We start from the raw sequence: 12428 nt of genomic DNA, 5'->3' as shown, positions 1-12428 counted from the left end.
CTCTCCCTCTAGCTCTCTCTCTCTCCCTCTAGCTCTCTCTCTCTCTCTAGCTCTCTCTCTCTCCTCTAGCTCTCTCTCTCTCCTCTAGCTCTCTCTCTCCCTCTAGCTCTCTCTCTCCCTCTAGCGCTCTCTCTCTCTCCCCCTAGCTCTCTCTCTCCCTCTAGTGCTCTCTCTCTCCCTCTAGTTAGCTCTCTCCCTCTAGCGCTCTCTCTCCCTCTAGCGCTCTCTCTCTCTCCCTCTAGTGCGCTCTCTCTCTCTCCCTCTAGTGCGCTCTCTCTCTCTCTCCTCTAGTGGGCTCTCTCTCCCTCTAGTGCGCTCTCTCTCTCTCCCTCTAGTGCGCTCTCTCTCTCTCCCTCTAGTGCGCTCTCTCTCTCTCCCTCTAGTGCGCTCTCTCTCTCTCCCTCTAGTGCGCTCTCTCTCTCTCCCTCTCTCCCTCTAGTTAGCTCTCTCTCTCTCCCCCTAGCTCTCTCTCTCTCCCCCTAGCTCTCTCTCTCTCCCTCTAGTGCTCTCTCTCGCCCTCTAGTGCTCTCTCTCGCCCTCTAGTTAGCTCTCTCTCTCCCTCTAGCTCTCTCTCTCTCCCTCTAGCTCTCTCTCTCTCCCTCTAGCTCTCTCTCTCTCCCTCTAGCTCTCTCTCTCTCACTCTCATCCCTCTAGCTTCTCTCTCTCTCCCTAGCTCTCTCTCTCTCCTCTAGCTCTCTCTCTCTCCCTCTACGCTCTCTCTCTCTCCCTCTAGCTCTCTCTCTCTCCCTCTAGCTCTCTCTCTCGCCCTCTAGCTCTCTCTCGCCCTCTAGTTAGCTCTCTCTCTCCCTCTAGCTCTCTCTCTCTCTCCCTCTAGCTCTCTCTCTCTCCCTCTAGCTCTCTCTCTCTCCCTCTAGTTAGCTCTCTCTCTCCCTCTAGTTAGCTCTCTCTCTCTCCCTCTAGTTAGCTCTCTTTCTAGCTCTCTCTCTCTCCCTCTAGCTCTCTCTCTCCCTCTAGCTCTCTCTCTCCCTCTAGCTCTCTCTCTCCCTCTAGCTCTCTCTCTCCCTCTAGCTCTCTCTCGCCCTCTAGTTAGCTCTCTCTCTCCCTCTAGCTCTCTCTCTCTCCCTCTAGCTCTCTCTCTCTCCCTCTAGCTCTCTCTCTCTCTCTAGCTCTAGCGCTCTCTCTCTCTCTCCCTCTAGCGCTCTCTCTCTCTCCCTCTAGCGCTCTCTCTCTCTCTCCCTCTAGCGCTCTCTCTCTCCCTCTAGCGCTCTCTCTCTCCCTCTAGCGCTCTCTCTCTCCCTCTAGCGCTCTCTCTCTCCCTCTAGCGCTCTCTCTAGCGCTCTCTCTAGCTCTCTCTCTAGCTCTCTCTAGCTCTCTCTAGCTCTCTCTAGCTCTCTCTAGCTCTCTCTAGCTCTCTCTAGCTCTCTCTCTCTAGCTCTCTCTCTCTAGCTCTCTCTCTCTAGCTCTCTCTCTCTAGCTCTCTCTCTCTAGCTCTCTAGCTCTCTAGCTCTCTCTCTCTAGCTCTCTCTCTCTAGCTCTCTCTCTCTACTCTCTCTCTCTAGCTCTCTCTCTCTCTAGCTCTCTCTCTCTCTAGCTCTCTCTCTCTAGCTCTCGCTCTCTCTAGCTCTCGCTCTCTCTAGCTCGCTCTCTCTAGCTCGCTCTCTCTAGCTCGCTCTCTCTCTCTCTAGCTCGCTCTCTGTCTCTCTCTCTCTCCCTCTAGCGCTCTCTCTCTCTCCCTCTAGCGCTCTCTCTCTCTCCCCTCTAGCGCTCTCTCTCTCTCCCTCTAGCGCTCTCTCTCTCCCTCTAGCGCTCTCTCTCTCTCCCTCTAGCGCTCTCTCTCTCTCCCTCTAGCGCTCTCTCTTCTCCCTCTAGCGCTCTCTCCCTCTCCCTCTAGCGCTCTCTCCCTCTCCCTCTAGCGCTCTCCCTCTAGCGCTCTCCCTCTAGCGCTCTCCCTCTAGCGCTCTCCCTCTAGCGCTCTCCCTCTAGCGCTCTCCCTCTAGCGCTCTCCCTCTAGCGCTCTCTCGCTCTGCCTCTAGCGCTCTCTCTCTCTCCCTCTAGCGCTCTCTCTCTCTCCCTCTAGCGCTCTCTCTCTCTCCCCCTCTAGCCGCTCTTCCTCCTCTCCTTCTACGCTCTCTCTCTCCCTCTAGCGCTCTCTAGCGCACTCCCTCTAGCGCTCTCTAACGCACTCCCTCTAGCGCTCTCTAGCGCACTCCCTCTAGCGCTCTCTAGCGCACTCCCTCTAGCGCTCTCTAGCGCACTCCCTCTAGCGCTCTCTAGCGCTCTCCCTCTAGCGCTCTCTCGCCCTCTCCCCCCTCTGTAGCTCGCTCGCTCTCTCTCTGTAGCTCGCTCGCTCTCTCTCTGTAGCTCGCTCGCTCTCTCTCTGTAGCTCGCTCGCTCTCTCTCTGTAGCTCGCTCGCTCTCTCTCTGTAGCTCGCTCGCTCTCTCTCTGTAGCTCGCTCGCTCTCTCTCTGTAGCTCGCTCGCTCTCTCTCTGTAGCTCGCTCGCTCTCTCTCTGTAGCTCGCTCGCTCTCTCTCTGTAGCTCGCTCGCTCTCTCTCTTAGCTCGCTCGCTCGCTCTCTGTAGGCTCGCTCGCTCTCCTGTAGCGCTCGCTCCTCCCCCTCTGTAGCTCTCCCCCCCCCTCTGTAGCGCTCGTTCGCTCCCTCCCCCCTCTGTAGCGCTCGCTCGCCATCTCCCCCCTCTGTAGCTCGCTCGCTCTCTCTGTAGCGCTCGTTCGCTCTCTGTAGCGCTCGTTCGCTCTCCTGTAGCGCTCGCTCGCCTCTCCCTGTAGCGCTCGCATCCCTCCCCCTCTGTAGCTCTCTCACCCCCCCTCTGTAGCGCTCGTTCGCTCCCTCCCCCTCTGTAAGCGCTCGCTCTCTTCTCCCTCTAGCGCTCGCCTCTCTCTCCCTCTAGCGCTCTCTCTCCCTCCCTCTAGCGCTCTCTCCCTCCCTCTAGCGCTCTCTCTCCCTCCCTCTAGCGCTCTCTCTCTCTCCCTCTAGCGCTCTCCTCTCTCTCTCCCTCTAGCGCGCTCTCTCTCTCCCTCTAGCGCCTCTCTCTCCCTCTTAGCGCGCTCCCGTCTCTCCTCCCTCTAGCGCGCATTCTTCTCTTCCTCCCCTCTAGCGCTCATCTCTTCGTCCCTCTAGCGCTCCTCTCTCTCCCACTAGCGGCTCTCTCTCTCTCTCCTCAAGCGCTCTCGTCTCTCCTCCCTCTAAGCGCTCCTCCTCCTACTCTCCCTCTATGCGCGCTCTCTCTCTCCCTCTAGGCGCTCTCTCCCCCCTCTGTTCGCTCGCTCCCGATCTCTCCCCCTCTGTAGCGCTCGTCTCTCCCCCCCTCTGTAGCGGCTCTCATCCCCCCCCCTCTGTAGCGCTCCTCTCCCCCCCTCTGTAGCGCTCCTCTCTCCCCCCCCTCCTGTAGCGGCTCTCTCTCCCCCCCCTCTGTAGCGCTCCCCCTCCCCCCCTCTGTAGCGCCTCGCTCTCTCCCCCTCTGTAGCGCTCGCGTCTCTCCCCCCCCTTGAGCGCCATGCGTCGCTCTCTCCCCCCTCTGTACGCTCACCGCCCGCATCATCCCCCCTCTGTAGGCCGCCTCGCATCTCATCCCCTCTGTAGCGCTCGGCTCGCTCTCCTCCCCCTCTGTAGCGCTCGCTCGCTCTCTCCCCCCTCTGTAGCGCTCGCTCGCTCTCTCCCCCCTCTGTAGCGCTCGCTCGCTCTCTCCCCCCTCTGTAGCGCTCGCTCGCTCTCTCCCCCCTCTGTAGCGCTCGCTCGCCTCTCTCCCCTCTGTAGCGCTCGCTCGGCTTCTCCCCCCTCTGTAGCGCTCGCTCGCTCTCTCCCCCTCTGTAGCGCTCGCTCGCTCTCTCCCCCCTCTGTAGCGCTTCGCTCGCTCTCTCCCCCCTCTGTAGCGGCTGAATCGCTCGCTCTCTCCCCCCTCTGTAGCGCTCGCTCGCTCTCTCCCCCCCTCTGTAGCGCTCGCTCGCTCTCCCCCCCCTCTGTAGCGCTCGCTCCTCCTCCCCCCCCTCTGTAGCGGCTCGCTCGCTCTCCCCCCCTCTGTAGCGCTCGCTCGCTCTCCCCCCTCTGTAGCGCTCGCTCGCTTCTCCCCCCTCTGTAGCGCTCGCTCGCTCTCTCCCCCTCTGTAGCGCTCGCCGCTTCCCCCCCTCTGTAGCGCTCGCTCTCCCCCCCCCCTGTAGCGCTCGCTCTCCGCCCCCCCTCTGTAGCGCTCGCTCGCTCCCCCCCCACCCCCCCTCTGTAGCGCTCTCTCTCCTCCCTCTGTAGCGCTCTCTCTCCCCCCCTCTGTAGCGCTCTCCCCCCCCCCTCTGTAGCGCTCTCCCCCCCCCTCTAGCGCTTCTCTCTCCCCCCCTCTGTATGCGCTCTCTCCCCCCCCCTCTGTAGCGCTCCTCCCCCCCCCCCTCTGTAGCGCTCGCTCTCTCCCCCCCCTCTGTAGCGCTCGCTCTCTCCCCCCCCCCTCTGTAGCGCTCGCTTCTCTCTCTCTCCCCTCTGTAGCGCTCTCTCTCCCCCCCTCTGTAGCGCTCTCTCTCCCCCCCTCTGTAGCGCTCTCCCCCCCCCCCCCCCCCCCCTCTGTAGCGCTCTCCCCCCCCCTCTGTAGCGCTCTCCCCCCCCCCCTCTGTAGCGCTCTCTCCTCCCCCCTCTGTAACGCGCGCTCGCTCTCTCCTCCCTCCTCTGTAGCGCTCGCTCGCTCTCTCCCCCCTCTGTAGCGCTCGCTCTCTTCTCCCCCCCTCTGTAGCGCTCGCTCGCTCCCCCCCCCCCCCCCCCCCCCCCCCTTAGCGCTCGCTCGCTCTCTTCTCCCCCCCTCTGTAGCGCTCGCTCGCTCTCTTCTCCCCCCCCTCTGTAGCGCTCGCTCGCTCTCTTCTCCCCCCCCTCTGTAGCGCTCGCTCGCTCTCTTCTCCCCCCCCCTCTGTAGCGCTCGCTCGCTCTCTTCTCCCCCCCTCTGTAGCGCTCGCTCGCTCTCTCTCTCTCTCCAATCCCCTAGGACTGTGGTTGTCATCAGGTCTCTTATCTAGGAGGCTGGGGGGCTTTGTACTGTGCTGTATGCCCGACCAGCACTGTCCCTTGTGTAGCAGCAGCACCCTTTCCTCAACCATTAGGGCTAGTGGTTTGTTTTGTGATATGTTTGTGGACTCTCGTGCCACTGTGCACATGTGAGTGTGCTGTGGAATAGCATACACCTCTGTGTGCTTGGGTTTACATTGTCTGTAGCCTAAAAGCAGATTCGTACTTGATTAGAAAATGTGGTTGGTGGTGCCATATGGAGGGTGTAACTCAATTGTGGAGCCTCCAGAGGGGTAATTGAGCTCTGCGGAGGTTTCCGTAAAGCTCCGCATTGACATGATTGGTTGACAGTAGGTGGGGGCGGGAGGTCCTGTATAAACACGTTCTCAGTTCCTTGACAACAACTCTGCTCCATGAAGTATGAATGTCCTTACTTTTGCAGAGGCAGCATCACTGTAAATGCTGCTTGTCCAATGCAGAAGTCAGATTGACCATGTAGCTCCTTTGTCTTGTCTGCATTGTGGCAGGTGGTGATGCTATTTGCATGTGTTTTTGTGTTTTCATGATACGGGTGATAGGGCTTTTGTAACATCTCTCTGGCTCCAGGGACTCACTTTGTATAATATTTGAATTGGCCTGTCCAGTTTTGAATGGCAAACTATCACAATAGTTTTCTGGGGAAAGGGAAGTATTTGTGCTGTCTAGATTTTGTTTAGTTTTTTTGCCATGATTAACACACGACCTGTGGGGCTATGCAGGTAAGCAGCAATGAGTCTTCTGATTAACTATATTTCACCCTTGGATCAGTGAACAGACTGATAAAGCCATGGCTAACAATGCCACCCACAGCCTCAGGGCAGGCTACATGACATGATTGTGTGTCTAGGTTCAGGGCTGAGTGTCTTTACTATGTCTTATACTCTGTCTCACTCTGCCTGGCACTTTACCAGTTATAATGCATTAGAGACATTGTGTACATTTGACCTGATCGATGGATTCTTGTTAACTCTGCTGCAATCCTTCTGTCAGTGCTGTCCCTCACGCTGCTAAACTGTAGTTTTCTTCTTATACACACGGTCTCTGAGACCTGTAGTAAATCATCTAATTATGAATTGCCTTAATTGGTGGATAAAATGTGGCGCATATGCGCTATTCGGTTTAGTTGTAGTTCAGTGCAGTTGGTATTCACCTCTTATGGCTGTGAGCAGGCGGTTAGTTGTGTACAGTGGGACTTTCCGGCTTCCCCTCCAGGGGCTCCTAATCAATGGTTATGAGGCATAATCAGCAGCACACACAACTGGACATTTCCTTAGTACAGACACCGCTGTGAGGAAGCTGTCTTGTGTTGTGGCTAGATGTTAAGCTGAGACCTGTCCTTGTCTCACCTCCTATAGCAGGGCTATGTCCTCGGCAGCAACCACACCTCCATCTGTGGACAAAGTGGACGGATTTTCACGGAAGTCTGTCAGGAAGGCCAAGCAGAAGCGATCGCAGAGTTCGTCCCAATTCCGGTCTCAGGGCAAACCCATCGAGCTCACGCCCCTGCCCCTGCTCAAGGGTAAGGATCTAATATCAACTACCTCAACCCTACTACTTAGTCTCTACCCCTAACCCTCCTCTCAACCAAACATCACAACTGTAGTGCTAACCTGTGAGTGTTGTGTTGTGGTGTGTTTTAGTAGTGAATGTCGATACCAGCATGGTGCGAAGAGAGCAGTCAGCCTAGTTCCTGCTCATCAGTTCTGCCAGGTCATTTCTTCATGAAAGCCTGGGCCAATCCCAGTGTGTGGAGCGAGTGTTTGAGTCTCTATGCTCATGCATTATATACGTCAGTGTGTATGCATGCTGTTGTTTGTGACATGCATGACTATGGAATTCAACATGTTTTTATTGCTGAAAGTAGAACCAACGCATTTCATGTTTTGGACTTTATCAGGGATTTTAAAGAATGGGGCAGAAAGCCCTGTTCTGTTTTATTTGTATGTCTGTAAAAACCCTGAATGCCAAGATGCATTGATTTTACTTTCAGCAATAAATCTTGTGTAATTTAAAAAAATTGAATTCCATTGTCCTCCAGAGGTTGTTCATTCTCCTGTCCTTCAGTTTGCTACTCAATTCATGCACCTTGTTTGGAAAGCGAGGTAGCGGCAGGGATCCCTTCCCTGTGTGACCTGCCTGCCAAGACAGGGAGGAAGCCTGCTGATTCACAGGCAGGTCAGTCCTCTCCTTCAGGCCTGGCTCTATACAATCTGTTAGTGAGACTAGTGACATGTGAAGCCAGAGCCTAGAGCCCCCACCCACCCACCCACCCCACCTCAGCCGCCTTTAGCAGCCATGGTGTGTCCCTCCCTCTTGAGGGTGTCTGCCACACCAGTGCCCCTTAGGCATGGCCTCACCTCGCTCTTATCCACTCAGGGCCACCCTATAGTCTGTTTGCCTGGCTGTGAGTGAGTTAGTCTGTCACTGTTACCTGCCAGTGCAGTTGCAGAACATGGCAGAGCTCTGAGTGAGCAGGGTGCAGACCTCTCAGGTTATGTCCTCTCCTTTCTCTGAGGACCAGGTGGGTAGCTGTCTCCTGTTGATGTCCTGTTGTTAGTCAAAATGACACTATGCCCAGTCGTGCTCTTATGTTCTGCTTGTGTGCCTGACTTTGCTCTGCATTCCTGCCTCGATGATAGGTTTGGGCAGCACTGCTGTGCACTATACACTCTGTACAAAACATAAGGAACACATTCCTAATATTGAGTTGCACCCCCTTTTGCCCTCAGAACAGCCTCAATTCGTCTGGGTGTGGACTCTACAAGGTGTCAAAAGCGTTCCACATGGATGTGGGCCATGTTGACTCCGATGCTTCCCACAGTTGTGTCAAGTTGGCTGGATGTCCTTTTAGTGGTGGACTATTCTTGCAGTTCTTGACACACTCAAACCGGTGTGCCTGGCACCTACAACCATACCTCGTTCAAATGCACTTCAATCTTTTGTCTTGTCCATGGCACACACCTTTTCTCAAGGCTTAAATATCCATCTTTAACAGGTCTCGTTACATTCATCTACGCTGATTTGAAGTGGATTTAACAAGTGACATCAAGGGATCATAGCTTTCACCCGGTCAGTGTGTCAAGGAAGGAGCAGGGGTTCCTAATAGAGGTTGACCGATTATGATTTTTCAAAGCCGATACCGATTATTGGCGGACCCAAAAAAGCCGATACCGATTAATCGGTCGGTTTATTTTTTATTTTATTTGATATGACAATTACAACAATACTGAATGAACACTTATTTTAACTTAATATAACACATCAATAAAAATCAATTTAGCCTCAAATAAATAATGAAACATGTTCAATTTGGTTTAAATAATGCAAAAACCAAGTGTTGGAGAAGAAAGTAAAAGTGCAATATGTGCCATGTAAAAAAATCTAACTTAAGTTCCTTGCTCAGAACATGAGAACATATGAAAGTTGGTGGTTCCTTTTAACATGAGACTTCAATATTCCAAGGTAAGAGGTTTTAGGTTGTAGTTAATATAGTATTTATAGGACTATTTCTCTCTATACCATTTGTATTTCATATATACCTTTGACTATTGGATGTTCTTACACTGGCAATACTAAAGTGCCTGTAACAGTATAGCTTCCGTCCCTCTCCTCGTCCCTACCTGTGCTCGAACCAGGAACACATCGACAACAGCCACCCTCGAAGCATCGTTACCCAAAAGCCGTGGCCCTTGCAGAGCAAGGGGAATAACTACTCCCAAGTCTGAGCGAGTGACGTTTGAAACGCTATTAGCGCGCACCCCGCTAAGTAGCTAGCCATTTCATATCGATTACACCAGCCTAATCTCAGGAGATGATATGCTTGAAGTCATAAACAGCGCAATGCCTTGAAGCATTGCGAAGAGCTGCGGGCTAAATGCACGAAAGTGCTGTTTAAATGAATGCTTACGAGCCTGCTGCTGCCTACCACCGCTCAGTCAGACTGCTCTATCAAATCATAGACTTAATTATAAGATAATAACACACAGAAATACGAGACTTTGGTCATATGGTCGAATCCGGAAACTATCATTTCGAAAACAAAATGTTTTATTTCAGTGAAATACTGGAACCGTTCGGTATTTTATCTAACGGGTGGCATCCATAAGTCTAAATACTCCTGTTACATTGTACAACCTTCAATGTTATGTCATAATTGCGTACAATTCTGGCAAATTAGTTGCAACGAGCCAGGCGGCCCAAACTGTTGCATATACCCTACCCTGACTCTGCGTGCAATGAAAGCAAGAGAAGTGACACAATTTCCCTAGTTTAATATTGCCTGCTAACCTGGATTTCTTAACTAAATATGCAGGTTTAAAAATATATACTTCTATGTATTGATTTTAAGAAACGCATTGATTATGGTTAGGGACAGTCATGCAAAGATTGTGCTTTTTTTGCAAATGCGCTTTCTTTAAATAATCCCCCTGAGTTGCATAGATTATTTTTAACGCAGGACACGCTAGAAAACTACACATGGTTGATGTTATTACTAGTTTAACTAGTGATTATGATTGTTTTTTATAAGTTAAGTTTAATGCTAGCTAGCAACTTACCTTGGCTTCTTACTGCATTTGCGTAACAGGCAGTCTCCTCGTGGAGTGCAATGTAATCAGGTGGTTAGAGCGTTGGACTAGTTAACTGTAAGGTTGCAAGATTGAATCCCTGAGCTGACAAGGTAAAAATCTTTCGTTCTGCCCCTGAACAAGGCAGTTAACCCACCGTTCCTATGTCGTCACTGAAAGTAAGAATGTGTTCTTAACTGACTTGCAAAGTGAAATAAGGGTGTAAAAAAAATCTGCCAAATCGATGTCCAAAAATACAGATTTCCGATTATGAATACTTGAAATTGGCCCTAATTAATCGGCCATTCCGATTAATCGGTTGACCTCTAGTTCCTAAAGATTTGTTCAATTAGTGTATACCCTCTATGTCCTTAAATTAACACCTGCATGATAGAAGGTGAAAATGTATTGGCCACAATAATTCAAAATTATTCAACGGAAAGATTTGCGTGAGTGCCTTTTTTTAGCCTCTTATGGATCGGGGAGACGCTAGCGTCTCAACTGGCCAATTGCCAGGGGAAATGCAGAGCGCCAGATTCAAATAAAATGCTATAAAATTCAAACTTTCATTAAATCACACATGTAAGATACTCAATTAAAGCTACACTCGTTGTGAATCCAGCCAACATGTCAGATTTTAAAAATGCTTTTCGGCGAAAGCTATTATCTGATAGCCTGCACCCATCTGCACCAGCAGTAAACAAAGGAGCTAGCGTAGCAGGAAATAAACAACGCTGAAATAAAATATAAAATATGCATTACCTTTGACGAGCTTCTTTTGTTGGCACTCCAATATGTCCCATAAACATCACAATTGGTCCTTTTGTACGATTAATTCCGTCCATATATATCGAAAATGTCCACTTATAAAGCGCGTTTGATCCAGAAAAAAACAGCTTACAAAATCACAACGTCACTACAAAATATTTCAAAAGTTGCCTATAAACTTTGCCAAAATATTTCAAACTACTTTTGTAATACAACGTTACGTATTTTTAAACGTTAATAATCGATCAAATTGTAGACGGGGCAATCTGTATTCAATACAGGAACGAAACCAAACCAGCACTGCTGTTCACGTCTTGCGCAACTCACAAATGTGTCCCCAGTTCTGAGTTGGCCTACTTCTTCATAGAACAAAGGATTAACTTCAAGCATATTCCAAAGACTGGCGACATCGTGTGGAAGCGGTAGGAACTGAAAATGGGTTCCTATTAAATATCCAATGGCAAAGTCAATATAGTGAACAGAGAGGGGGGGGGGGAATCTGAACAGTTAGTCCTCGGGATTTTGCCTGCTACATAGGTTCTGTTATACTCACAGACCTGATTCAAACAGTTTTAGAAACGTCAGTGTTTTCTATCCAATTCTATGAATAATATGCATATCTTGTATTCTTTGCATGAGTAGCAGGAAGTTGAAATTGGGCACGCTATTTATCCAAAAGTGAATATTCTGCCCCCTAGCTTTAAGAAGTTAAATAAATATATCCGATTCCATTTTAGTGACAGCTTTTTTACTTCTAATCTCCTCCATTTCTATAACTCCTCAAAGGAGCACACCAAGTAGATGTAGATCTAGGAGTCCAGTGGTTTATTAACTTCCAGCAAGTTGTCTCAAATCATAGTCTTTTAGGGCCAGTTAAAAGGACCAGTGAAATGCAGCAGCAGAGCTTAAATGCGTTGAAATAGTGTGTGTGTGTTGTGGCCTGTTAGCTGAGCTGCAGGGCCTGGGTTAATCTTTCCAACTAGGTTGTGGAGACTGGCGATGCCTCGTACCTCCACGCTGCTCCGCTACATGCCCTCTTTAAACATCTACTGACTGACCTTTGACCCATAGGGGCAGAGTGCTTTAGTTTGTACTCTGGAGAGTGGTGAGACTGGGAAGGAGGCCTATCAGATTTCACCTGCTAGTCACAGCCAGGGAAATTATATGGTTTTCCTGGAACTTTATCAGAACCTCCTAATGTTTCAGTTCTTTTGAATTTTGTGGAAAGGGGACAGATTTTCACTCCGCATCAACAATGATACACAGTTTTATTTGCTAGGCTGCAGAGCCCATGTCCTCAACAAGAGCACCTTTTTATTCCTAGATGTTTTGTTCCCGTTATGGATGCCTCCGTCAGTGTGCAAGTCAGGAGTTTTGTTGTGGTAGTACTTTAAGAGCCACTACACAGAGAGTTAGAGGGATGGTGATGGTGACAGAAAGAAGTAGTATGAGCCTAACATGGTGCCTGGAGAAAGGATTCGTGTGTTCTAATGCTCCATGGCAGAGGGAGGAAGAGGAGTTTCCAACACTTGGCCAGGTCAGGGCAAACCCTTTTCCCTCAGTCCACATTTCCTAGATGAAGTTGAGAATCCCTTTTTCCTCTTTTTACTGAAGTCTTGGTGGAGTGATGCCAATGTTAAAGGTTAAAAGCAGTCAAACTTGATTTTCCTGTGTTTTAAATATATTTCCACACTGAGGTTGGAAAAATAATGATAATGCCCTTTTTAGTGTAAGAGCTGTTTGAAAAGACCACCTGAAATGACAGCTTATTTTGGTGGGATAGGTGACTTGCCTTGGTTAATAGACTAATAAGAAAGAGTTCCAAACTGCTCTGCCAATTTTTGTTTTCCCCTCCCCACTCAGACCACTGACATGTCCTAGCTTAATTCTTGCTTTAGAAATTGCTCTTTGCTAAGAAGCTAATTGTTTCTTTTTGACCATTTTTAATTGAAAACAATCCCAGTAAGGTACTTAAATGTTACCCAGAAATGATTTTATATTGAGATAAAAGGCTGCATTGCACCTTTTTAAGGAAGAGAGCTGGGGAGATGCCTGTTTTTAGGACCACGTCTCTGTGTAATACGTATGCTGGATCGCTGTC

At 50.4% G+C, this 12428-nt stretch overlaps 1 protein-coding gene across 5 annotated transcripts in view; it reads left to right on the top strand.

Moving 5' to 3' along the window:
- The window catches only part of LOC109904116 (serine/threonine-protein phosphatase 2A 56 kDa regulatory subunit epsilon isoform), a 71517-nt gene that overhangs the window by 7627 nt on the left and 51462 nt on the right, over positions 1–12428 (top strand). For all 5 annotated transcript variants that reach the window (XR_004202721.1, XM_020501260.2, XM_020501261.2 and 2 more), the window contains one exon: positions 6350–6513. Coding sequence is in view for 4 of the 5 variants with exons in the window: in XM_020501260.2 (XP_020356849.1) it covers positions 6357–6513 (157 nt within the window). In the remaining variant the exon portion in view is untranslated. The remainder of the gene's footprint in view (positions 1–6349; positions 6514–12428) is intronic.

This window comes from Oncorhynchus kisutch, linkage group LG14, assembly GCF_002021735.2.
Source record: "Oncorhynchus kisutch isolate 150728-3 linkage group LG14, Okis_V2, whole genome shotgun sequence".
NCBI classification, from domain to species: Eukaryota; Metazoa; Chordata; class Actinopteri; order Salmoniformes; family Salmonidae; genus Oncorhynchus; species Oncorhynchus kisutch.
This window is presented reverse-complemented; position numbering and strand designations above follow the sequence as displayed.